Genomic DNA, 27,208 nt, shown 5'->3' on the forward strand with positions numbered 1-27,208 from the left:
AAAAAAAAAAAAAGAAAAAAGAAAAAATCAGAAGCTTCCATCCAGAAGAGGACAACATTAAGAAAAGATAAGCTGGCCGGGCATGGTGGCTCACACCTGTAATCCCAGCACTTTGGGAGGGTAAGGCGGGTGGATCGCCTGAGGTCAGGAGTTCGAGACCAGTGTGGCCAACATGGTGAAACCCTGTCACCCTGTCTCTATTAGCAATACAAAAATAGTTAGGCATGGCGGCACACCCCTGTAATCCCAGCTACTCAGGAGGTTAAGGCAGGAGAATCACTTGAACCCAGGAGGTGGAGGTTGCAGTGAGCTGAGATCACACCACTACGCTCTAGCCTGGGTGACAGGGCGGGACTCTGTCTCAAAAAAAAAAAAAAAAAAAAGAGAGAAAAATGATCAGCATCTGAGGTGATGGATTTGCTAATTATCCTGATTTGATCATTACACATTGTATACAAACAAAAAAAGAAAAAAAGAAAAAGAAAGATAAGCTGTAAACTGGGGGAAGATATCTGCAACACATAACCAAAAAAGAAGCAGTATCTATAACATTTAAAGAACTACAAATGAGACAAATCAACCCAAAAGTCTTGGGCAAAAGATCGAAAAAAAACATTTCACACAAAAGAAAACATGAGAGCTAACTAAAGATATGAAAACATGGTCAACCTTGTTAATAATCAGGGAAATGCAAATGTAATACTTTATTTCATTACCACCAGATTGGGTAAAGTGAAAAACTCGGCAATAATGTGAAACAAGAGGCATTCTTATACACTGCTAGTAGGAGCATGGGGACTACCTTTGAGGCATTCACATCTGTCTTTCTCGTCCGCTTCATAATTTCTTCTATTCTCTATTTAAAGGGAAAGAAAAATTCAAACATGAAAACAGTTGAGAAACCAAACAGTTATCCTAAAGGAGTTGATTATCCCCATTTCACAGAGGTGGACAATGGTAGTGATTGCTCCAAAACCACAAATATTACCAACAAAAGGCTTATGGTGGCAGTTGAGTTTCCTATCCCAATCCCAGTTTCAGCTATAAAATGCCCTGAATGACTGCCGTATTTGTTATAACACAAACATCCAAATGACGACATCTCACTTCTAATTTTGCATATGCAGAAATTCATTACTTAGGCTAAGCATATATTATTGCAAACCAATTAGAGCTTTTAACATAATTTTAGTCTTTAGTCTTCAGTTGATTCCTGAAGCCAATGTTAATGAAAATAATACACCTCAATGATGCCACACTGTTATTGTGTTAATGAAGAGAGAAGATGGGAGGTGGAGGAGAAATATACTTCTAGGGAAGGACAGGAATTCTCTCTCCTGTGCACACTTCTTTCCCTGCAGTGAGGAGAGTTGCAGCTCCCTGGTCCCCTCAAGGTGACCAATCTACTACCAGATAGGCCTTGCAGCAACTCAGCCTGGACCAGGGCTGCCAGATGAGCTCACATGTGGCCCTACCTTAAAAACAGCCTGCACCTTGCCCTCTCAAAGAGGCCTGCAGTTTCTGCTTCTTCCCATGTAGTTGCTGCAATTTCCAGCCAGTTTAGAAGAAAGTCTTAACTTCCACCAACCCCTACCATGACTGGAGTCCTTCTGCTCAGAAGAGTTTTGTTACCAGAGGTTTGATATAGTGAGGCATCACTGTAATGGCCTCCAAGGGTCCATGAGTGGGAGGCATGATCAGTAAGAGGACAGCCTTCTATGTAGGAGAGGTCAGATCCTTGGATAAAGTAGAGAATCGAGTGGAAAAGCCACCAGGAGCTAGCATATATCAGATTTGTGATTCTTAAAAACATGCTGATATCAGGTGCCCAACACTGTTTAAAACACAGAATCAAGTCCCCCCAAACAGACAGTGAGTACCTTTTTCCTTTCTAACCGTTCTTGTAAATTTTGTAACATAATTCTCTCGTGTTCTTTCTTGCGTTTGTCAGCTTCCTCTTGAGCTTTTATGTTGGCATCCCCTTTCTAGGAAATTTGTATAAAAATATCATTTAATCTCAAGATACCTGAGTGACATCAGAGAACTCTAGTTTAAAAATTTCAATGGTAAAATGTTATCTAGCATAACAAAAGAGTGCAACCTTTTGGATGAGGGGTCCTATATTATGGTATTTGTGGACTGTCAATTTTCAAAGCACTAGTTAGAATGCACAAAGCTAGGCCAAATGTTGTCTTGAGGATTCAGGACCACAGGGTCATCGTTATGAACATCATACCATCCTAATTCAAAGTATGTGACTGTGAAGCTATCCATTAACACAGTAACAGGAGTGAACAGCCTGACATTTCTCAAAAGCACTGAGAGAATTCTTGAAGGCACCTTCCTGAGAAATGCAAGCATAAACAATCATATATAACATATGACCAATGCTGGTGAATGATACACTAAAAACTGGGAATATAAATTGGGCTATGGTAATAATTCAAACAGTATAATCTGAGTTCAGTTTGGGCATTTATTTACCCAATAATTTGACTTTAGATAGATGAGACATTCTTATCAGTTAATGATTTTAAACTTGTAGAAGTATTTATGGTTTACCTTATCTGTCACAGGGGTATAAGGTCCAGTTGATGGAGTTGTATGTGGTACCACAGAATGCAAGATGGGGGAAACCAATGTAGGATGTTGAATCTGTTTAAGCAATTTGGATTTCAAATTAAGGACTACACAATTTGCTGTTTTCTGCTTATTTCACTAGGAAAACATTCTATGGTTTTCTGAGGGTGACTGACAATGGCTTGCAGTGGTACTGGGTAATAGAGACTATAACATAAAAATGCAGCCAGAGGTTGGGCGCAGTGGCTCACACCTGTAATCCCAGCACTTTGGGAAGCTGAGGCAGGTGGATCACCTGAGGTCAGGAGTTCAAGACCAGCCTGGCCAACATGGTAAAACCCCATCTCTACCAAAAATACAAAAATGAGCTGAGCGTGGTGTCAGACGCCTGTAATCCCAGCTACTTGGGAGGCTGAGGCAGGAGAATGGCTTGGACCTGGGAGGCAGAGGTTGCAGTGAGCCAAGACTGCGCCATTGCACTCCAGCCTGGCTGAGAAGAGTAAAACTCCGTCTCAAAAAAAAAAAAAAAAAAAGCAGCCAGAGAATCTGCTCATGTCTTCTTTCTCAGAGACAGAGATTTTTGCTTTGGGTTCCATCTGAACTTTATAATCTGGTTCTCATCCCCTGATAAAGTGTCAAGCCAGCAAACCTGCAGTGGTGCTTCCTGGTCTTCCTGATCCAGCCATCCTTTCTTCTTTTTAGTCTCCTTTGGTCGCTGCCCATCTTTGAGTTTCCAGAGGTCTTCTGCTTGGCCTCCAACTGCTTCCTTTGCCACGTCTTTTGATTTCTTAATGACCCTGAGAGTATTTAAATAATTGTTAGTGTTCATCTTGATTGCTACCATACTCAGCTTGCAGTAGTATGTGAGTTTTTACAGTGAAACTTCCTATGTATAGTAATACAATTTATATCTACACCAGAGTCACTACATCTTCTGTGTTGTTACTATATAGCAATTACACAATTCCACCCTTTTTAAAGAGAAAAACTAGCCCTCGGGAGCAGAAAAATATTTCAATCAAGTAATAGATAACTTTGCTTATTAAAAAACACACATACGTGAGAGGAAATCATTCCTTAACTGTCTTTGAGACACGACATCCCCTAAAAGGCCTTATTTACACTTGCTCACACCCAATCTCTCGTGGGGATTACAGAGATAATTTAGAGCAGAGTCTGGTGGCTCCCTAGTATTCAGCACTTTCAAATGCTAAATCAGCTCTGTTTATGTGAAGCGATGAATAATATTCTTTGAGTTAGAGTTTTTTTTGTAATTCATAATATTCCCTTCTTTTTCCCAGGCCCATGTAAGCATATGGAAAATGTATGATTATTTCAAATAACACTAAATACTTAAAAGCAAAGTCAGTACTGTTGTTATTCCCTGCAGCCAGTGGACAGAGGTTTACATTACAAGGCCCGACATAAAATAGGCCTCAAGATGGAGGAGCAAGAAACCTTTGCTAGAATTTGAATGTACACAACTGTACAGGAGATTTGCTGCCTACAAAGGAAATCCTTCTAGCAATGACTCACTGGCCTGATGGGATACGTGTCACAAAGATCACAGGAAAAGTAAAACGTAACGTAAGTATAATTTTCAGGTTTAAAAATCCTGACATTACAAGTCTTTTAAAATAAAGGGCTGACACTAGTGAACACAAACAGATAGGTTCTTATATACCACTCTGGTGCTGAGAGTTCAAATCCTGAATGTGAGTTTGGTCTCTGTGCATCCTCCTAGCACACCTTAATGGCACGTGATGTATGGAGGCTAAAAAGGACTGTGCCATTTATCCACACACCAGGGTCCTTAGCTTAGCCATTTACAAGGGCTTGAAATGCTTCCTATACAGGCAATGAGGCACACTTCTGATACTCACTGAAGTCAATTGTTCCTTGAGAATTTATAACTTGAGGGTAAAATTTTGACTTTCAAAAATTTGGGCCCTACTCAAGATTTATAGTATAGGAAGGAAGACTTTGTGCTGACCTTTCCTGCATTTCTTCCCGTTGTCTTTCTTCTTCCTCTTTTTCTTTTTGTTCACGAGCAAGGCGGCGTAATTCTGTCAAAATTTTTGTTGCCGCCTCGGCATTCATAATACCTGCAGTACTCTTATTACCAGACTCTAGTTTAAATAAATATGTGCAACAGTTAGTTTAGAGAGCTAATCATCTCTCACTCCAACAAAGAAGTGCAACACAATCCAAAACATTAAAATATATATATATATATGTGCATAGTCCAAAATTTATAAATCACAAGCAAACTACAGGCGATTATGTAACAGATTTTGTTCAAACTGCACCCCCAACAATAGCTGTAGCATTTTCTTTTTAACACCTACTTGTTCCAAAATGGAATAATGTACTTCTACTTTCCTTTTAGTGGTTTTGAGATAACTGAATCAACTAATCCCATGGGAAAAGAGTAAGAAATACTGAATATAGAGGAAGACAAGCTTACGCTTGGTCCAAACGAAGGGTACAAGTATCTTCAATACTCAAACAAAAATACATTTGGCATACATTTTGAGATTGTCCATCATTTTTACTATATAATTACTATTTAGCTAAACCTTGATAATAGTGTGTACATTTGGTTGATCATAGAGTAGCTAACTGTAGATAACAAAACCAAAACAATCAGTAAAATAAGGTGAGTACACGAAGGCATATTATAATATTTTGGTCTATATAACTAATTTATTTTAAATAAATCACATATGAAAATGAGAAGACATATCAGGAATGAGTAATCTGTAATTAAAAGATTTTTTCTGTTACCAAAAAATTCACTGTGGGATTCCCTAAAAAAGCAAAATTCCCCAGTGTGTTTTTGAAATTAAGTAATGTCCATGGGTATTAAGAATGCATGTGACGGGCAAAATAGCAATATGGCACTTTCAGGAATACTACACAAATCAAGGGACACCACATTATGGCCTATATATAGAAACGAACCTAAATCTTGGGAAAAACCTGCTCATCCACGAGTGGATATGCTCTCTCCAAGAACCATCACTATCAGAACTAGAAGGGATCTTAGGAATCACCTAGACCAAACCTCTCATCCGACCTGTGCTTTTTTTTGATACAGGATCTCGCTCTCTCATCCAGACTAGAGTGGAGAGGCACTATCACGGCTCACTGCAGCCTCCACCTCCTGGTCTCAGGCAATCCTCCCACCTCAGCCTCCCTACTAGCTGGGACTATAGATGTGTACCACCTTAAGCTAGGCAGTTATAGTATAATATGGCTTACTCTTATCCTCAATCCCCTAACAGAATATACAGCCTACCCTTTCCACACCAGGTTAATTTTTTTTTTTTTTTCTGTAGAAACAGGGGTCTCTCTCCTATATTGCCTGGGCTGGTCTCAAACTCCTGGGCTCAAGCAATCCTCTCACCTCAGCCTCCCAAAGTGCTGGGATTACAGGCGTGAGCTACCATGCCTGGCCAGACTTATGCTTTTAAAAGCAGTTCCAAAAATGGATTTTTCAAAACAAAGGGGTGAGAAGAAAGCTTTGGCAAGGACAAACAAACAGAGAGGATACATTCCAATGTACCAGAGATTGGTTAGATTCTCTTTATCTAAAAGGAAAATAATTCCCTAAAGTTCTCTCAATTGGGGAATAAAATGAAGTGAACCTTTCCCAGAATACAGTAAGATTTTCTGTGTTGCTAGAGATAAACTTCTTAGTGCAAGAACTTACCTTCATAGATCATATGCCTTTGGCTCAAAGCCTCACATCTGTTAGTGGTTTTAGAAACTGTTGTTTCATTTTTCTTTTTGACAGTACTTGATGCACTTTGCACAGACATGGTGTGTTGAATAGGCATCATTTTATAAGGAAAAGAAGTCGGTGGTGACTGTTTTGAAATAAGTGGTAATGGTGATGGAGGGCGGTTCTTTTGGATTTGCCTGCTGAGAAAAAGGAATACACATTTGCTAATTAATTTTCAGTGCACAATTTCGTACAATTTAAGATGATATTATGAGGTGACATTATAATCGGGGAATTTTTCTGAACAGTAAATCCCTTTTTACAGGCTTTTTCCCCTTTACATTTGTGTTACCATGCATACTATATTATTTCACTCATCAAACATTGACACGGAATTTGTTCTAGTAAAATGCCTATCAGGAACAGTTGCAAATAAGCTGCTTACTTAGTGCTGATGGGAGATGGCAGACCACAGACATTTGCAGGAGATGATGACCATTTATAACACTCAGTGTATGATGATAGGCGCTTCTTGGCAATAAGGGTTAAGGCCTGTTTTACCATGTCTGATTTCTGAACAGGTAAACACAATATAGTAAATTACTAACAATTCTTTTACTGTAGCTGGCTTTTTTTTTTTTTTTTTAAGAGAAAAACATTCCGAATAAAACACAATTAGAATTCTTTAAACTGCGATTTTCTTTTAGAGCATGAGAATCAGGACATTGATATTTGCTTCTGGACTAACAAATTACATTACACAATTCCAGGAGATCACAGAAATAACAGGTTTAAAAGAAATACTATCCTTCAAAACCAAACTCAATTTCCAAATCCTAATTCAGGGTTTAAAACATTTCTCAAAAAACATTTCTTCAGAGTTTAGAAACACAGTTCATATAAACTTACATTTTCTCCCTTCTAATAAAAACTCACTAATATTTCAGCTTTGGAGGAAAAGTGGTACAATGGACATCAGAGAATTTTAAATTCCTAGTTTAAGTGAGTTAACCTATTTTATTAATTATATTGCAGAATACTGTAAATAATATGCCGGTTATGTTGTAAAATCTGACCTATTTTGAACTATACAACAAAATATACATATTTTAATAGAAAATTTGTCAATAACAGGCACTTGACAAACCTTTGGAGCGTCTCTCGCTTTTGCCTTGGGAGATGCTTCCATGCTTGCTTCAAGGGATGTCTTGGAGGATGCTTTCACCATTGCCTCAGGAGACGCCTCCATGCTCTCTTTGGGTGACCCTTTCACACTCTGCTTGGGGGCACCTTCTGCACTCCCCTTGGGAGGTGCTTCCAGGCTCCCCTCTAGGGCTGCTTCCATGCTCACTTCTGACGGTGCTTCCAGACTTGCTTCTGGGAGTGCTTCCAGGCTCGCCTCTGGGGGTGATTCCACACTTGCCTCTGGGGCTGCCTCCACACTCACCTCTGGGAGTGCTTCCAGGCTCACCTCCGGGGATGCTTCTATGCTCACCTTGGGAACTGTTTCCAGGTATACCTTCAGGGGCGTGTCTATGCTCAACTCGGGGGATGCGTCCGTGCTCATCTCAGAATCATATGTGCTCACCACAGGTGACACATCCACACTCGCCACAGGGGATGAGTCCGTGCTCACCTCAGCAGCCATGCCCACACTTGCCTTGGGGGATGCTTCCATGCTTGTGTTGCAGAATACTTCCACATTCACCTGGGGGGGTGCATCCACACTTGCCTTGGGAGGTGTCTCTACTTTCTCCAAGGGAGCCTCTTCTACTTTTGTTTGAGGAGGTATTTTCATTGCTGACATGGGAAACATAACAGCCCTCAATTCGTCACTAGTACATTTACGCAAGGGTACGGTGACATACCGCATTACATAATTGGTGACACCTGTAACTGAATGAGGACAGAGAATGAAATTCCCTAAGTTAGAAATCTGACAAGAAAAGGATGCACCATGTACACAGTATAAGAACAGGAACAGAGAAAAGAGATTGTTTATTAGGAAAGCACAGGGATTACACACAACACAGGAGAAGTTTAGTGAAATGGATGACAGACACAGGACAGAACCATCACAAAGTCAGTACTTCAGAAGCAACATTAACAACAGTCGTTGTAAAGGCAACAGTCTATTACAGATGAAAATAAGATGCTTCTCCAAAGTTGATGTTTGCAATAAGCTGTTTCTATTTTAATCATACTATATTTCAGAATAATTTTCACAAAAAAGCACAAGGTCTTCAACCCTTTCTAAAAGTAATCTAAACATCTTCACCAGGGCTAGAGATCTTACCATTATAGGTGATTATGTAAGACACTCCATATTTTAATGTTTTAGAATAGAATGTAAGAAAGAGCATTTTCTCGCCACACTAAAAACTGTAATAAGACATTAATCAGAGTGGGTTGGATCTCTAAGGTCCCTTCCACATTTAACAATCTAATTTTATGTTTCCTATCAAATGGACAAAAATGATAATATTTGGTGCCAGGTAAGATGGAAGAAAGTGATTAATACCAATGTTTAGAACCTCATCACCACTGGTGGGAGTATAGATGTGTATATTTTCCCTGGGGAGCATAAAAAGTACATACTGTTTGTTCGAGCAATTCTACTTCTAGGTTTACCCTTAGGAAAAAAAATTACATAAATACATAAAAATGCTTGTATAAGGTTGCTAATTACTACTGTTTATAATATTGAAAAAATTGAAAATACCATCCAAATGTTTCAAAGGAAATGTGGGCCATATTAAGGCAGTCACTAAGAGTAATAATACGCAATATTTTGGACATAGGAGATGGAAAACAGGTTATTTCATTTTGTGAAAAAGAAAATGCAAAGAAAAATATGAAGTTACCAGTGAGCACTGGGATAATGGGGGATTAGATTAAAAACTTCTTCTACATGAAATATTTATTGCTTATACGATTAATTTTTTTTTTTTTTTTTGAGATGGAGTCTCGCTCTATCACCCAGGCTGGAGCGCAGTGGCGCGATCTTGGCTCACTGCAACCTCCGCCTCCCAGGTTCAAGCGATTCTCCTGTCTCAGCCTCCCAAGTAGCTGGGATTACAGACATGTGCCACCACACCCGGAAAATTTTGTATTTTTAGTAGAGACGGGGTTTCACCATGTTGCCAGGCTGGTCTTGAACTCTTGACCTCAGGTGATCCACCTGCCTCAGCCTCCCAAAGTGCTGGCATTACAGGCATGAGATACCACGCCTGGCCTAATTAAATATTTTTCAAAAGGTATTTGGAGGTGGCTTAAGACCTGGTAAATTAAATTAAAAAAAAAAAAAAAAGACCTGGTTAAATTTATCTGCCACCTCATCTTTAAGTATGGGTGGCAAATTTTCACCTAATCTTATCAAATAATTAAAATAGACCAAATTACCAAAGATTGACTACTTATGAATAAAATCTTTAGCGAAATTAAATGTTATCTTTTAGTCCCTCATTTTTAGTGGAGAAAGCATTTTATTTACATATCTATGTATGCCTAAACGGCCACATTACACCAACAGTTTGTGCTGCAGAAAATATAGTATAACTGGATTTTTATTAGCTATAAACTTTTAAGACAAAATATTGAGGTTTTTTGGATGGTGGTAATAGAAATATCTTACCACAGATTCGGTGGGAAAGGGAGACTGGCAGAAAATAACCTGACATACATATAATTGGGCATAAAAAAGTCAGGAATTAGAACAAAAGAAATAAGACTGCAGTACAAGAAAGTCTGTAATAGCATTTAGATGCATTTTACTAATCATATGAATACTAACAGAGAAAAAGCAAAGGGAGTGGGATATACACTGTAAAGGAAAAAGTGGAGGGGAAAAAAGAGAAAAAAATCATAGGAACAATGCATTAGCCCTTTCCATTATTGGGGGGGGGGTCTAGCTATCCAAAGGCAAGTCTAATACTATATGTAAACTATAAATGAAAGTCCACACAACCCTGAAGATGTTTCATGTTAAGAACAATCTTTAGGTCTCTAACTAAAAGCTGAAGGGTGGCTCTATGCTATTCTTCCATATTTTAGGGGAAAAAAGGAAGGTAGAGTAGAAAACTTTCTCCCTTGATATGAGTGAAGGTTTTCTATATTTTTAAAACCCATAGAGCTTTAAAATTTAACAACCACCTCCAAAGTTAGCTATCTCATCCCACAAATTACCTGTCTCCCACATAACTGCCCTATCATGTTAGAAGTCATAAAATAAATATGCAACATCAAATGCTGGGTAAAATCACTAATATGATAACTATTGATTCAAACTATTTTGATGCCTAAATGCAACAAATTCAGTAATGAAGCCTGCTTTGAAATGCAAACACTTAACAACTCCTGGCTTTCCACCATATACCTGTTACCTGGAACATCTTTTCCAGGACTGGATAATGAAGCAGCACTTCTGCTTCTGGCTAATGATGCTTTTGTTGGGCTGAACAGACAACTGATGAAATCATTCTCTTGAGAACTGATATATGAGCAACGAGCTATATAGTGCAAACAAATCCAAAGGATTCCATTGGAGGTCTCACAAACGCAAAGCAAGAAAGAGCAATGCAAACTGCTCTCAACAGCACCTTTCCCGGCAACACAAAACACACCAGGATTGAACACTGTCATCCGACTGGACTGCACTGTCAAGGAAGAGATTCTCAGAATAAAAGGAGAAAGGCCACAGCATACATACCAAAATAACTCTAAGGAAAGAATCTAGGTAACATTTCAAACAGAGTCATTCCCCACTGTATGAAGTTTATGGAGGAACTCACACTTGAGGAAATCAAGTTGCACACGGCAAAACAACTTTTACAAGGATTCCTACAGATAGACAGTACTGAAAATCATAATGGTCAAGTTCACTGCCAAAGGCTCCAAGGAAGTGAGTAAACACTTTTGTTAAAAGTAAATTTTGTTGTAAATATCTTGCTCCAATAAATCTTCATGTTCATAAAGATCCCTGTGTCAATGACATTTGTTCTAACAGGATTTGACCTGAATCAATTAAGTGGAGAGTCTTCTATAAAGGAATGGTTTGGTATCAAACAAAAAGCAACAAATACACGTGAAAGGAAAATGCTAGGGAAAGGTGTTAAAAAGAAACTTTATGGCCAGTCTCGGTGGCTCACAGCTGTAATCCCAGCACTTTGGGAGGCCGAGATGGGTGGATCACCTGAGATCAGGAGTTTGATCAAGACCAGCCTGACCAACATGGCAAAACCCCACTTCTACTAAAAACACAAAAATTAGCCAGGCGCGGTGGCAGGCGCCTATAATCCCAGCTACTCGGGAAGCTGAGGCAGGAGAATCGCTTGAACCCGGGAGGTGGAGGTTGCAGTGAGCTGAGATGGTGCCACTGCCCTTCAGCCTGGACAACAGAGTGAGACTCTATTTCAAAAAAAAAAAAGAAAGAAAGAGAGAAAGAAAAGAAACTACTTTATATAAAGAAATGCTTTAGTAATCACTGTGAAATTTTGTGAATAATCAGCAGTGAAAATATGCACAAAGGATGTATGTGGGTAATGTTATGAAGCAAGGGCAAAGCTTTCAAGTTCGAAATGTGGCCAGGTATTTCAACTTTCAAATCCGAATTAATGAAATACTGGAAGTGAATCAAATCCTCCAGTACACACCTATATATACCAATATTCTGTGATTTACTTCCTCAGCTGCATTATCCACCCCTTGTCAGATGATGCCAGGAATTATATAGTTCATTTAAAGACAGATTTTTCTGGCTTTAGCCAAATAAGCATGGCACCAAAGCACATTTTTTAGTTTAAGAAGGAATATTTTGGCTTCCAATTCTGGGAATGATTTTTCAAGCAATTCAATGTTGACATAAAATACCTCTTTTAAAAAACTATTTAAAATTTGTATTTAGAAGCAACTAACCACGTGGCTTCCTTTCTGCTTGTTCTTTATCAGTAGACGAATGTAGGTTACTATCTCTTCTATTTAAAGATGAGCTTCTCTCCTTGTCTGTTTTCCCTAGAGAGCAAGTACAAAAGAATATTAGTTTTCATAAACTACTAATTATCTCAGGAGTGAGACACTCCTTTTTCAAACATTTTTTATGTTCTCTACCTTGCTTATAAGATTTAATTTCAAATATTATGCAGAGATTCTATATCCTCAAACTTAAAACAAGTTTATTCTTTATCTGAAATGAAAAAAAAAATTATTTAGAAAATGGTAAAAATTAAGAGGTAAAATGTCTGATACTATCTGACATCAATGTTCCCAAATTACAAACATACAACCCTTTAGACATGATGCCTAATACTTAAAAGCAATTTATACTTCAGTTATAACTAGTTTTTGTTATATATGCATATATTTTAAAAAGATATATATGTATACACACATGTACACACACACACACATGTGCACACACCAATATAATAAAATGAAGAAAACATGAAGCTCTAGTATCATTTAAATAAAGATATTTGCTCTTAACATAAAGAAAATGAATTATCTGAGTTACACATGTATCAACGTGTAGGCTTGAACAGACTGTCAGTGTTTTACCCTACAGAGCCATTCTTTTGATATCAGGTATAAAGTTATTGATAGCTGTAGCATCATGGCCAAAAAATGGCTTTCAGAGGCTCGGGTCCTGGACCTTACAAGTTAAATAGTTATAACTAGTATTTTTAAAACAAAAATGAATATTAACAATTGGTATAGATGCCACGATTTAAGCAATCCAAGGAGAAATAATCTGCTTCCGTGTAGACACTTTCATTTCACTAGAGATATTCTAGCTCAGAATACTGAGAAATGTCTGGTTTTTTTTTTTTTTTTTTTTTTTTTTTTTTGAGACGGAGTCTGGCTCTGTCGCCCAGCCTGGAGTGCAGTGGCCAGATCTCAGCTCACTGCAAGCTCCGCCTCCCGGGTTCACGCCATTCTCCTGCCTCAGCCTCCCGAGTAGCTGGGACTACAGGCGCCGCCACCTCGCCCGGCTAATTTTTTGTATTTTTTTTAGTAGAGACGGGGTTTCCCTGGGTTAGCCAGGATGGTCTCGATCTCCTGACCTCGTGATCCACCCGTCTCGGCCTCCCAAAGTGCTGGAATTACAGGCTTGAGCCACCGCGCCCGGCTGAAATGTCTGTTTAAAAAATAATTTCTCGGCTGGGCGCGGTGGCTCAAGCCTGTAATCCCAGCACTTTGGGAGGCCCAGACGGGCAGATCACGAGGTCAGGAGATCGAGACCATCCTGACTAACCCGGTGAAACCCCGTCTCTACTAAAAATACAAAAAACTAGCCGGGCGAGGTGGCGGGCGCCTGTAGTCCCAGCTACTCCGGAGGCTGAGGCAGGAGAATGGCATAAATCCGGGAGGCGGAGCTTGCAGTGAGCTGAGATCCGGCCACTGCACTCCAGCCCGGGCGATAGAGCAAGACTCCGTCTCAAAAATAATAATAATAATAATAATAATTTATCTTTCGGGGATTTGTAAACTAAAGTACATGTTGACAACACAGCATCATCTGAAAATTCCTTGAATTAATAACATGATTGAGCAGCATGAACCACAGAGGTGGTTCGATCATGTGATTAAAGTCGGTACCTTTCATTAGCATACTGCAAAAAATGACAAAATGGTGTGAGCAGTTATTATGAATCAGCAATGAGTAGAAAAAAGTAGACTACTTGAATCAACCCAGATTTAAAATAGTTATTTAAAATATTACAGGTTACATTATTAACTTCATTTGAGTTTAAAATGTTGATCTCTCTGAATTGACCAGGTTTCATTTCAATTTAAAGGTAAGACATTGCCAATATGGATTTTATTTCTTAGAAATCATTAATTATAGCATTCATTATTTCAGAGTGTGCAACATACTGTACCTTTAAGCAAGTTATTTCACAAAGTGTCTTCCACACATATCTTCTTGTAATAAAAGTTAATAAAGAAATCATTTTAAAAGTTTTATTTGGAATTGCTCCATCACAGTACAATTTAACTAATTATTATCCTGAAGTCATTATCTGTCCCTTCTCTTGACCTGTCTCACTAATAAGGCTTTTGCTCATTATATTAAATATGTAATAAATGTCTATGAGATAAATCTTTGCTAATTCCTGAAAGCAATTAGATAGTAAAACAGAGTCAATGCTTGTGGAACAATTAAGATATATTAAAATGAAAGTACATAAACATGGCACTGCAATTAATGTTATCTAATTTTTCTAAAGGATTTAGTTGGTGAATAATAAATTAATTTTACCATATTATAAGCAAGGTGCCAGAGAAAATCTTCCCATATTAATCTATGAATGAACCCAGACTATACATAAAAATGCTTTGGGAAAGCACATTGAGGGTGGAGGTGGTAAGTGGATGAACTTTTCTCAGACCAATACAAGAGAAAATGTGATATACTCAGACTGACAATAAAATAAAAGACCTCTCAAGCTCATCATTGAAATTTTAAGAGTCCTAAAAGTACAAATAACACAATGTAAGTTTGAACAGAAATCCTTTCCCCCTCTAAATCCTTTTCAACATATTAAAAACTATATTGTTTTAGGCAAAAATGGAAATCTTTTCCATAAGGTTAACTACTGCTACAATTAATTACACTTTAAATGGTATCCAAAATCTTTTGCTGTACTGGAATTTTACAGCAATCAGCATTGCTCAAAAATTGTCGAGACACCTAATAATGCAAAACAAACATTTTAAAATTCAAACTATAATTATGCCTTATTCAATTCACAAGGCACAAAAGCCATCCTTCCTCATCTTTTTTAATGGCTAAGTTTAAAGGAATGATGTGGAATTTGTTCTTTCTTTTTCCTCTCAAGAACACTCCTTTTTTCCCTCTGGAAAGAAAAGGGATCCTTTTTTTGGATTGATGGGTATGGTTGCCTAATCCATTTCAATTATCAGTGAGAGGCACCATGTGCTACAAGCCAGACATGGTTATTGACACACACTTGGGTATAGATTTTTCTTTTAATAAGGAACACTAATTAAAAGGGTACACACCAGAAACAAAAAGATATTTGAATTATTCATAGTAGACAACTTCACTGTATTTGAAACAACTCTGTGTTGCCATTAGGAAGAGTAGTAAAGTGGAGCTTGGCAATACGTCTATCATTAAACATCATTATCACTTTATTTGCTTTTGGGGGAAAACATTGACTTATAAATGAAAGGTACAATTTAAATATCACGATCCATCTATCAAATGACCAAAATATAAACCATAGAAAAAGATGTTAGAGTAGAAATCACTGAATTTCTTGGAGTCTTAATTATAAAACAAGGAAGGCAATTATATTTGTCTGTCAATTTTCTAAGATAATTGTGAATAACAAATATGACATATGTAATGCAGATCAACCTGTCCACTGCTATATATATGCTATTATTTTTCTAAAATGAGGTAATATTCACAATACTTAATGGAAATTGAATAACTAGTCTAACCAGTCTGTAGAAAACACAATTTCACTTATAGGTTGGTAGAATATGAACTGATTTTCAAATAAACAATTATGCCACTTAATGGCAATGTCTTTTGACCAAAATATGTTTCAGTTTCAGCTACTGAGGTCCAATAATCCCATCTGATATGATTAACACAAACATCATGAAACAAGTATATTGATGAAAATACAAGGCCAGGCATGGTGGCTCACGCCTGTAATCCCAGCACTTTGGAAGGCCGAGGTGGGTGGATCACTTGAGGTCAGGAGTTCGAGACCAGCCTGGCCAACATGGTGGAACCCCGTCTCTACCAAAAGTACAAAAGGTAGCTGGGCATGGTGATGCATGTCTGTAATCCCAGCTACTTGGGAGGCTGAGGCACGAGAATCGCTTGAGCCCATGAGGCAGAGGTTGCAGTGAGCCAAGATCATGCCACTGCACTCCAGCCTGGGCAATAGAGCGAGACTCTGTCTCAAAAAAAAAAAAAAAAAAAGTATGACTAACTCTCTCCCTCTGCTGTAAAGTAACATGGGACTCTTTTGAAATAAACCTAAAAGTTCCACAATCTAAATAGGTGGTACTGTAAAAATATAAATAACTGATTTCATTAAATAGAAATTCAGTAGAATACATGAAATAACTACTTACTTTTGGCAACGGAATTTTGAAGGCTTGCAGATGACAAAGGCATTTGTCTGATTAAAGCAGAAGCTCCCTGTTCAAGTTTTTCAGTAGATGCAGATCGTTTATTGGCTGAGAAAAGACATAATACTTACTGTAATCATATTTCAAGGAGGAAAGCATCATTAACTGAAACAAAATGAGTTTTCATGATGTAGTTCTATGGAGCACAGACTTACATTTCTCAAGCTCACAATATTCACTGCCAGTCAATCAATTTTTTTTTTTTTTTTTTTAAATTGAGACGGGGCTTCACCATGTTGGCCAGGCTCGTCTCAAACTCTTGACCTCAAGTGATCTGCCTGCTTTGGCCTCTCAAAGTGTTGGGACTACAGGCTTGAGCCACGGCAACTGGCCAATCCTTCTAAACTATATAAATTTTACTTTTGTTTTCTGAAATTGTGTAGAATTACGTGCATATAAGAAAATTTACACTGAATCAATAGTAGACAAGGTAGACTTATTTTTAAAAATATGCATTCGATAAGCTGCGTAAAACTTACTCATTATTCATCATTTTTCTGCTGATTATAAGTTTACATAAGATTTTAGGTACATTGAGCTAATTAAAATCTATTATAACATTTCACCTGTTTCCTTTGCAATGGCATATGATACAAATTTAAGTTTACTATGTACAGTATTTTTGTTTAGGATACAAACACTAAAACCTTGCTGTAAATGCAAGCTTCTACTCATAGCCAATATTTAAATAAGAACATAAACAAACTTAAAATTTAACAGGTGTATTAATTACCAGTTTTGCTCTCAGAATTCGCCATTGCAGAGCCTCCCCATGACCATCTTTTTTGCTGATAATCGTCAGCAAGTCTCCTCCGTTCCAAAGTACGATAAAGAATGGCTGTAAATTTTTCCTATTTAAAATAAATGCCAACATATTTTTACATATTCATTATATTAGTCAGTATAATTTTGATCTGTAGCTTATAAAATAAACCATAACCAAATTTCTGTCTCAGGTAAAAGTTTAAGATAATTGGCGATATGTCTCAGCTATCTATCAGTACCAGTGCTTCTCCTAAATAACTCATTTTTTTTTATCTTATGGACCCTGCATTGAGAAAATGACCACGCTTTCCTCTTTGTTTATATCATTAGGAAACTTAGAGCCAAATGTGTAGCCTCTTTCTAGCAACTGTGCAAAGACTGATTGGTGTACTTTTGTGTATGCTAATCATACCTTATGTTTTATTTGCCTACCTTAATTTTCCCCTCTGCTTGATTCCCCCAACCATTTATTTTATCATCTGGTGTGGTATGTATTTTTAAGTCATCTTAAATTCTTTGTGGAAGGAGGCAGGGGAAAAATCAGTACACATGAAAGTTAAATTTATACCAGAATCATCTATTATACTCACATCTGTAACAGCTTAAATTCTGGTGTTAACTAATAAAAATAAAGTTTCAAAAAAGACAATCAATATATTTGTCTTGACCTCAACTTTAACTTAAACTGATTAAGACAACAGCTATACAAAGTAATGCCATGCTGTAGCAAAACAACTCCACTTCCAGAAATGAGCTCTTCTCTCAAATATTTCTCATCCTTGTACTGTACCATAGCATGAACTCAGGTAAGCAAATCAACTTTTAGGACCAAAGGTCTTCTATTTTTCCCTAACAACAACCGTTTCACAGCAAACGCCATTCTTACAAAGCCTCTACTGTTTCTACCAAGGGCAAAGATAAATGTACTAGGAAAATGGAGAGGAGCCGTATCTTCTGAGAAGAAAAGCAACTGCAATTCTTAAAGTTGATATAATGGCAACATTTGAAAACTGTATTTTCTAACAGAAAGGCAGTTGTTCTGAATTACTTAGAAACCCTGAAACTATAATAGACTAAAAACAAAGATTAACTTTGTATTATTAAACTATTTCTGATTCTATTCCACCGTTTCCAAATGCATTACCTACTGTGCTCTCTTCCAGATCCCTTCTCACACTATGGCCACCCAGGGCTCACGTGGAAGTTCCTATCCCATTTCATATACACCTCAGCACCACTGAGTATGGGTTTTTTTCTGCTCTCCAGAATTCCTCTCTTTTGCTATATGTAGCCTGCTTACAGTGTCCCATGTCCCCTGTTCTGTCTGGGACTCCCCTGCACTAGCTATCTGGGGTTTTCTTTTGCCCCTTCTCCTGCCATGTCCGTGGCTCCCTTTCTGTCTGTAGTGTCATTCTGCTGCATTCTCTTCTCTTCTCTGTGTTCTCTCTGGCAGCTTCCTCTTTCTCTAAGATAGTCTTTATTTTTTGGTCTCAGTCCCTGTGACTTGTCTCTCTCCTCCATGGACTCCCACTCACTCTACACACAGTTTATATTTCACTTTCTTTGGTTCTTTACTTAGTTCTTGGTTCTTTCTTGGTTTATCTTTACTTAGTTCATTCTCTCTCTCTCTCTGGCCTTCATCTCTTCACTACAGATAAGTAAAATAAGAGATGTTTCACAGAGGATGATGGGAAGTGACAGAAATTCTGAATGAGAGTCTACCAAATACTAGAGCATGAAACAGAACATACACAACCACAGAAAAAGGTTCAGAAAGAGAGAGATAGAGACACAGTACACCATGGATGGGGAAGAGGTGGTATAAGAAGTGTCCTAGAATCAGGAAGCTCTCCAGATCGGGTGCAGGGCTGGAGAGGAAGCACGTAGAAGAGCAACGGTACGGATGAGGGAGGAAACTGAGCACCGCAGAGAAAGACAAGAGGAAGCTTCATGGGAGAAATGGAACCAAAGAGAAAAGGAGAGAAAAAGAAACGTAAATATTAGAGCGACAGAAAATAAGAGAGGGAAATAAAAATACAACACACTGAGAGAAAGGCAGGCAGAGGATATAAAGATGGGGAAAAAGAGACAGAAGCTAAGACAAAGACAGAAAAAAGAAAAGCGAGCTGCCTCAGGCAGAAAAAGGCCAGAGTCAGACAGAGACCAAAAGATAGACTAAGGTTTATTTAGGGACACTTAAAAATCCCTGTAATGGGCTGGGCAGGGTGACTCACGCCTGTAATCCCAGCACTTTGGGAGGTCGAGGAGGGTGCATCACGAGGTCAGGAGTTCAAGACCAGCCTGGCCAAGATAGTGAAACCCCATCTCTACTAAAAATATGAAAATTAGCCAGGCGTGGTGGTGGGCGCCTGTAATCCCAGCTACTTGGGAGGCTGAGGCAGGAGAACTGCTTGAACCCGGGGGCCAGAGGTTGCAGTGAGCCAAGATCATGTCACTGCACTCCAGCCTGGGCGACAGAGTGAGACTCTGTCTCAGAGAGAAAAAAAAAAATCCCTGGAATAAAGAGAAAGAGAGAATGCCAGGAAGATAGAAAACGGTGTCACAGAGACCACGCTAGATTCAGAAGGAGTCAAGCATACTCCAAGTCAAGTAGTGAAATGACCTACAAGAGAAAAATTAGGTGTCAGAATCATACAGAATGAGACAGGTAGCCAGATGCCCAGTACCACAGAAGACAAACTGAAGGGGTACAGAAGTGAAAAGGAGAGGGCATAACAAAGCCACGGACTCATCCCAACAGAGTGCCAAGGACACCAAAAGAGAATCCAGCAAGGAAACGAGAGGGGCAGTGCCACAAAACAAAAGCAAGAATGCTGACTCTGAACCACACATCCAGAGGGGCCCTGTCAGGAAAGGGAAAGTGAGGAACATGGGGACAGAGGGTAGAGAGGGAGAGAGTGTGAGTGTGCACCACAGGGAGCCAGGGAAGCTGAAAGGGAGAGCGAGTGCCCTGATTTGGCTCGGGAGTCACACTCTTAAAGGAGTTGTGAGAAATCGGTCAGATGAGGACATGTCAGGGAGGGTCAGACAGTGGGGTCTGCCCTTATTCTGCAGGCAATGAGACAACAGTGAATGCTTTTTGGTAGTAAACATAGCCACTCAGAACAAACCCCAGGCCACAGGTACCTCATGTGCAAGTCCTGAAGGTGGACGGGGTTTTGTTCCTGGATTTGGAACGCTCCCCATTCCCTAGGCTAGTGGATGTAAGCTCCTGGGATCTTATCAGGACATGAGTAAGAGCCTATATAATGCTGAGGGGAAGGGGAAACGAAGAAGAAAGAGCTGGGATTGGTTCCCTTTCTACAGGGCCAGTAAGGCAGAGAAGGCCTGAGAAAACAATATTCCAGACTCAGGCAACACAGATTATCCTCTCATGTATAGGCTGTAAAATTACGTACCTTTTGTGCTTCATCCTTCTGGTGTCTTTTTTCTTCTGCGGCTATTCTCCGTTGTTCTTCTTTCTCTTTTCGTTCCTTCAGCTTTCTCTGTCTTTCCTCCATCTGTTTTTCATATTGGAGCTTGGTCTTTCTTTCTTTTTCAAGTAGTTGTGTTTCTTTATTGGCTGAAATATTCCAAATACATTTTCAAGGTGTAAGAGCCAAGAAAATATTTAGGTTTTCCACATCACACACACAGAAGGAAAAAGTTAACATATCTCATTCCCTTTCTTAACACAACCTGTGCTAGTAACTAAAGATTTATTATAAAAGTGAACAGAGGTAGCCACTGAAGAACCATTTTCACTGAGTATTCATTTAACTCTGGAGAACTGGATTGTCTATGCCAAATGACTCTTATCCTGTCCAAACTACAATTCCAAATTAAGAAAAAATATTTTCTTTCATGTGATATTTCTGCTGATTTGAGCTAAAGTCAAACCCTACCATATTAATATGCTGTACATTAAAATACTAATTTTTAAAAACCACATGGACAGGATATATGTTTTGTTCCCTTCTACTAGGAAACTTCTTTCAAAGTCCTCATCTATACAGACCATATTAAACATGCCAGTTTTACATTAATGGACTCAACCATATACCACATTATAGGAGAGCACAATTTTTTCTATATTCAAATTTTCCCTCACTAAATGCTTCTGAAGTGTGACTCTGTATAAATTAGGATCTAAAAGGATAATCTTTTTACAACTTGGTAACATGCTTTTCATCTTATCTATATTAGGATTATTGGCAATTTATTTTCAGCTTTAGAATCACTTTTACTGGCCAGGTGTGGTGGCTCACGCCTGTAATCCCAGCACTTTGGGAGGCCGAGGCAGGTGGATCACGAGGTCAGGAGATCGAGACCATCCTGGCTAACATGGTGAAACCCCATCTCTAATAAAAATAAAAAAAATTAGCCGGGCGTGGTGGCAGCTGCCTGTAGTCCCAGCTACTTGGGAGGCTGAGGCAGGAGAATGGCATGAACCTGGGAGGCAGAGGTTGCAGTGAATCGAGATTGCGCCACTACACTCCAGTCTGGGTGACAAAGTGAGACTCTGTCTCAAAAAAAAAAAAAAAAAAAAAAAAGAATAACTTTTACTGAAATCTCATTCTGATTGTTTTTACAAATATTGAAGAGATTTCCAGACCTTAGTTTTCAGAAAATCAAAGCTAAGATACACCACTCCTCCGAAAATTAAACAACTTAATCAAAGAATTTTCATGGGTCTTCTTTACCTGATTTAGTAAAAAGATTTAATCCAAAATAATACATAATATAAAAATTATACTCTATCATATAAACAAATTAGGAGGAGTAAGTTAAAAACACTTTGCAATATATAACAACATAAAATTCATTTTGATTTTTAAAAAAAGGTCTAAAATATACCGTCTTGCTGTCTCCTTTTCTCCTCTCTGCGCTCTCTTGCTAATCTTTGTTTTATGTCATTTTTAAGCATGGATCCATCGATTACTAAAAAAAAAAAAACAGAATATAGTTAGATATTAATAGGATATCAAAGTTTAAAGATATGACACTTTGACATCTATCAAAGCATCAGAGAAATTATACCTGGTTTAAATGTCGATCTTATATTTGAGGAATGGGTTGCAACACGATTAACCACACCTTGCTTCCTCCTTTCCTTAGCAATCTCGTTTGCTGCAGCAACTAAAATACAGAGATAAGGAATTAGATGTTAAGAATACGAATAGCTAACACAGGAGTCAGCAAACCACGGCCAGTTGTATTTGATGATAAAGGATAGGATCACTTCTATAAATCATGACTGATTTCATCTGGGTCAACAACAAAGATATATTGAACACCTATGATCTTCAACAATACTTTAACAAAGAATTTAAAGTGTTTACTAAGATGGGCCAGGGTATTTGCAGACATAAAGATAATTGAGTTGTTAGTGGCGGTGGCAGCATAAGCTTGTGGATGAGTAGCAGCCAATGATTAATAGATCTCAAAAATGTCTCAAACGAAACATTACACCAAGTGTTAGAAAAACTGAGCTGGCAAGGAATTGGAAAAACTAAGCTTCACCATAAATTGGAAATTCAGAAGATAACAGGTTAAGAATTTATGGATCTGAATCGGGAAGCAAAGTGTTAACAGTGAAATACTCAGTGAAAGATCAGGCCCAACCAATGTTAAGGAGTACACTTATAAATTACCTAAATCAGGGGCTTTCCACCCTGATTGCACACTGGAATCACCTAACTCACTTTTAGAAAATCAGCAATGCCTGCCTGCCCGCTCGCCACCACCAGTCTCTGGATGTGGGGCCCAGGCATCTACAGTTGTTAAAAGCTCTATTCTGATGCATATTGAAGGTGGAGAAATAAATAGGCTTTTAGAAAAAGTAATCTCCAATGAGATGGTATCATTCTAGGTAGATGTCAAGCAAACAAATATAAACTGTACAAGGTGCAAACAAACGTGTAAACAGGCAGAAAAGTGATAAACTTCGATAAGGGTGAAGTGTAAGATTAGGAAAGCACAGTATGAGGAAAAACAAGAAAACTAAAATTCCAGGATGACACACATGAGTTATTATAGGGGAATCCCTGAACCCTTTAATTCCACATATGGCTATATCTAAAATGCCCCACAATACTGAGCATCTTCAAAAAGAGTATGAAAACTAACTCTTCTTCCCTTGTAGAAATGCACAGGAGGTAAGCCCCTGTGATGCTGCATACAAGTCTGGTTTCTATGTGTTAAGAAAAATATAACGGTTGAAGATGGGCAGTTAAAGTAACTGAGGGAATAGAGGGGCTGTCCTTGGACTTATCAAATGAATGAACTCTGAGGTGTTAATTGCCACTGAGGGAGTTATTTTACAGCATAACCTTGAAAGTGACATCACAATTGCTGCCATAAGGATCACCATTTTTTTTTTTTTAACCCAGGGGCTGAACAGCCCAGATAATATATGACCTAGCCTAATTTGAAGACGAGACTCTTCTCAGCTTCCTTAATAATTTAACTACTGGCAATTCCATGGACCACAATTATTTTCTGAATTTGAGCACTAGTATATTAACAAAAATTCTTAGTCTATAGACACTCCTATATACCCACTTGCAACATTTTTATGTGAGCACAGAGAAAACAATAAAGTACTTGTAGTATTGTTTTTACACATTCAGTTCTCCTGTTTAGAAGTCCTAAAGATAGTCTGTATTTGACATTATTTAGCTGATAATTTCTCTCAAAATCTACATTTTTGGCCCAGAGTGGTGGCTAATGCACGTAATCCCAGCACTTTGGGAGGCCAAGGCAAGTGGATCACTTGAGGTCAGGAGTTTGGAACCAGCCTGGGCAACATGGCAAATCCCCATCTCTATAAAAATACAAAAATTAGCTGGGTGTGGTGGTGCACACCTGTAGTCTCAGCTACTCAGGAGGCTGAGCCCAAGAGTTTGAGGCTGCAGTGAGCCTTTAGCATCCCACTGCACTCCAGCCTGGGCGACAGAGAGAGACCCTGTCTCAAAAAAAGTACATTTTTACCAGGCTAATTAAAAATCTTATTAAACAGAAATAACCTTAGAAGTAGCTGTGGTGAGAATAATGAACCAAATCATATAAAGGTTAATGTAGTAGTAGTATCAAATCTGATTTTTAGACCTTTGTATTCAAATTCCTACTGGTAAGAAATACATTAACAGAAAGGACAGGGTTTAAAAATTATTTAGAATGTCCAGAAAATGGGATAACACCTTTATGTCTGGATATATTAAAGTCAACATTTTATTCAACTTCATTGAATGGAAGAATTTACTTAACATGCATTTAAATGAATGAGGGAATTTACTTAATATTCAGTTAAAAGTAACAGCAAGGTATTTCTGTAGTCCTTATACTAATTCTAAATCCAAAATTAAAGTAAAAGCTATATTTTGTCCAGAGATTAAATAAGAAAATGTGTAGTTTATTACTAAAACTGAATTATGAATCTTAATCTGTATTTATGGAACTTTTCTAAAAACGTCCATAACACATATTGTATATCATGTCACCATTTACAAAGCTCATTTGTATTACTTCATGTAAATTTCTTTTTTTTTTTTTTGAGACAGAGTCTCACTCTTTCACCCAGGCTAGAGTGCAGTGGTGCATCTCAGCTCACTGCAAGCTCCGCCTCCTAGGTTCATGCCATTCGCCTGCCTCAGTCTCCCGAGTAGCTGCTACTACAGGCGCCTGCCACCACACCTGGCTAATGTTTTGTGTTTTTTTTTAGTAGAGACGGGGTTTCACCATGTTAGCCAGGATGGTCTCGATCTCCTGACCTCGTGATCCGCCCGCCTCGCCTCCCAAAGTGCTGGGATTACAGGCGTGAGCCACCGCGCCTGGCCTACTGCATGTAATTCTTACAACAATCCTATAAAGTGAACATAATTATTTTCCCCAATTTTTTTTTTTTAACAGTTGAGGAAACTGAAGCTAAACATAACTTTCCCAATTCACACAAGTAGTAAGTGGTGAAGCCAAAACTTGATTTAACTGTAAATTTCAAAGCAACTTTATTTTGAAATATTAAGAAAAAATAACAGGAAAAGAAATCTGCCATCAGCGAACCATAAAAATCAGGCAGATTCACAGAATTTTGCCTCAAATAGCAAAAGCCAGAGTCATAGGGCTGAGACTTTCAGAAGACCTCCAAGTTCAAACCAAAGATAGCTGTCTTGAAGACAAAATTGGAGACAATTTTCTACAATTTAGAGCTGTCTACAATGGAATGGCTACTTGGAAAAATATTAAGCTCCTCATGAGAGTGCCCATTCAAGTGGTAGAAGTGCCCCCAGGGTTTTACAGCTGGGACTCTGGATGCCTGACAAGATAATCTTAAGGTTTCTGCAACTCTAAAATTCTATGATAATCTGGCTGTCAATTTCAGTAACTTTTTCTGCATTGGTAGAAATTATTCTTTGAATAAGTTATTCTAAACTGAGAAACACTGGTGAATTTAGAAAAACAAGAAGGGAAAGGTGATATGTCAGTGGCAAGTTTCTTACGCTCATCTGGTTGAAATATTCAAATTAATTTTTATTTTAAAACAATTCTGCATAAAAATATAAACACATGTGTTTTGTTAAAATAAATATTCGGTATGTTACAACCTCAGCACAGTGCTATGCACAGAAAACATCACTTGACAAATATATATTTACAATTTATATGTAACACACACATATATATATACATGTATCTGTTGAATGCATACACAAATGTATAAAATAAATGTATTTTGACTGTGCTGTGCATTTATATGTTATGTATTCAAGACAGTTTTAACTCTTGCTGACAGGCTCCCAGCAAAAGATGAAAACAACATTTTAGCAAAAACATCTTCTCCTTGACCCTTTCAGGAAAACGCTGAGATCTAAAGGGCAGTTCTGGTCAAGTTGGTGCTCTGTGAAAAAAGTCTAACGTGCGATATTTCCAATTCCTAACATGAAGTGGGCAGCAAGGATTTAAACCAGGGTTCTAGGTTAAGACTTCTACGTGGCCGTTAAGTTTTTGGTTTGAAATGCTGTGAATTCAAGTATCTGTCCCATGTATAATTTTAAAACACTTTCCAACATCTGATACACAATTGTTTTTAGGGGTTTATCCGGCTCACAACTTCTTCACCATATTGGAGTAATGCTGGTTAATCTATATCACTGAAATAAACCAGTGTCTGAGAGCCACGGGTACCAATAAGCAACACAATTTATTGGAGACTCTCTTTCTAGGTGAACCATAAGTTTAGACACGGAAGGAAGATTCTTTTCTCCCTGATGAATGGTGAAAGTGTATGTAGTATATGCTTCTGACACAGTCTTTGGAGAGCTGATTCAAAGTCTTCTCAAGTGACATACAGCTTCCCAGTCGTAAACAATCTAACTTTTTAATTGCAAATGCAAAAAAAAACCCCTAACAAATTCAATTAAAAGTAATAAAATCGTTTTATTCGCGCTCATAGCAGAGGGAACTAGTCTAACAGGCTAAAGGCAACCTCCTGCAAGGAAGAAATCCTCTCTCAGGTAGTGGAGCAGTCTCCTGGACCAAGCAATGCGCTGTCAAATTGTGTAAGATTAACGGTTTTCGAGGAGAGAAAAACTTTTTGGCGATGGGACCCGTTGAGGAAAAGCACTCTGAAGTGCTGATTCTCGTTCAGTTCAGCCTAGGGACTGCAAGATGTCCCACGGAAGATGACATCTTGTCTAAGTCATGTGCTACAGCAGGCAAATCAGGAGATGCAAAGAGCCAAGTTGCATCCCAACTTTTAAATCAACTTTTAAGTATCCCCACCCTCACCCAGCTTCTTCCCTGAACCTTGACTGGGAGGGTGCAGGAGGTAAGCCTTTGGGAGAGGCAAGGACTGCGACAGTAAAAGCGCCTAAACTCGCCACGACCCGGGCTGGGGGATAACTCAAATTTTCCGTGCCTGGAAAGGCTGCCTGGCCACGGAGGCGGCGCCGGCGCGCGGAGTCC

General features: G+C 38.4%; 1 protein-coding gene across 1 annotated transcript in view; it reads right to left on the bottom strand.

Moving 5' to 3' along the window:
* Positions 1–27,208, bottom strand: part of MAP7D3 (MAP7 domain containing 3) — a 39,999-nt gene that overhangs the window by 7,507 nt on the left and 5,284 nt on the right. The window contains exons 2-14 of the mRNA XM_011994407.1: positions 22,286–22,384; positions 22,103–22,186; positions 20,665–20,828; positions 17,214–17,331; positions 16,424–16,528; positions 12,221–12,316; positions 7,455–8,203; positions 6,753–6,880; positions 6,296–6,507; positions 4,574–4,709; positions 3,230–3,377; positions 1,881–1,985; positions 803–856 (exon numbers count right to left, since the gene is read on the bottom strand). Coding sequence (XP_011849797.1) covers positions 803–856; positions 1,881–1,985; positions 3,230–3,377; positions 4,574–4,709; positions 6,296–6,507; positions 6,753–6,880; positions 7,455–8,203; positions 12,221–12,316; positions 16,424–16,528; positions 17,214–17,331; positions 20,665–20,828; positions 22,103–22,186; positions 22,286–22,384 — 2,198 coding nt within the window. The remainder of the gene's footprint in view (positions 1–802; positions 857–1,880; positions 1,986–3,229; positions 3,378–4,573; positions 4,710–6,295; positions 6,508–6,752; positions 6,881–7,454; positions 8,204–12,220; positions 12,317–16,423; positions 16,529–17,213; positions 17,332–20,664; positions 20,829–22,102; positions 22,187–22,285; positions 22,385–27,208) is intronic.

Source organism: Mandrillus leucophaeus, unplaced genomic scaffold (genome assembly GCF_000951045.1).
Source record: "Mandrillus leucophaeus isolate KB7577 unplaced genomic scaffold, Mleu.le_1.0 Scaffold456, whole genome shotgun sequence".
NCBI classification, from domain to species: Eukaryota; Metazoa; Chordata; class Mammalia; order Primates; family Cercopithecidae; genus Mandrillus; species Mandrillus leucophaeus.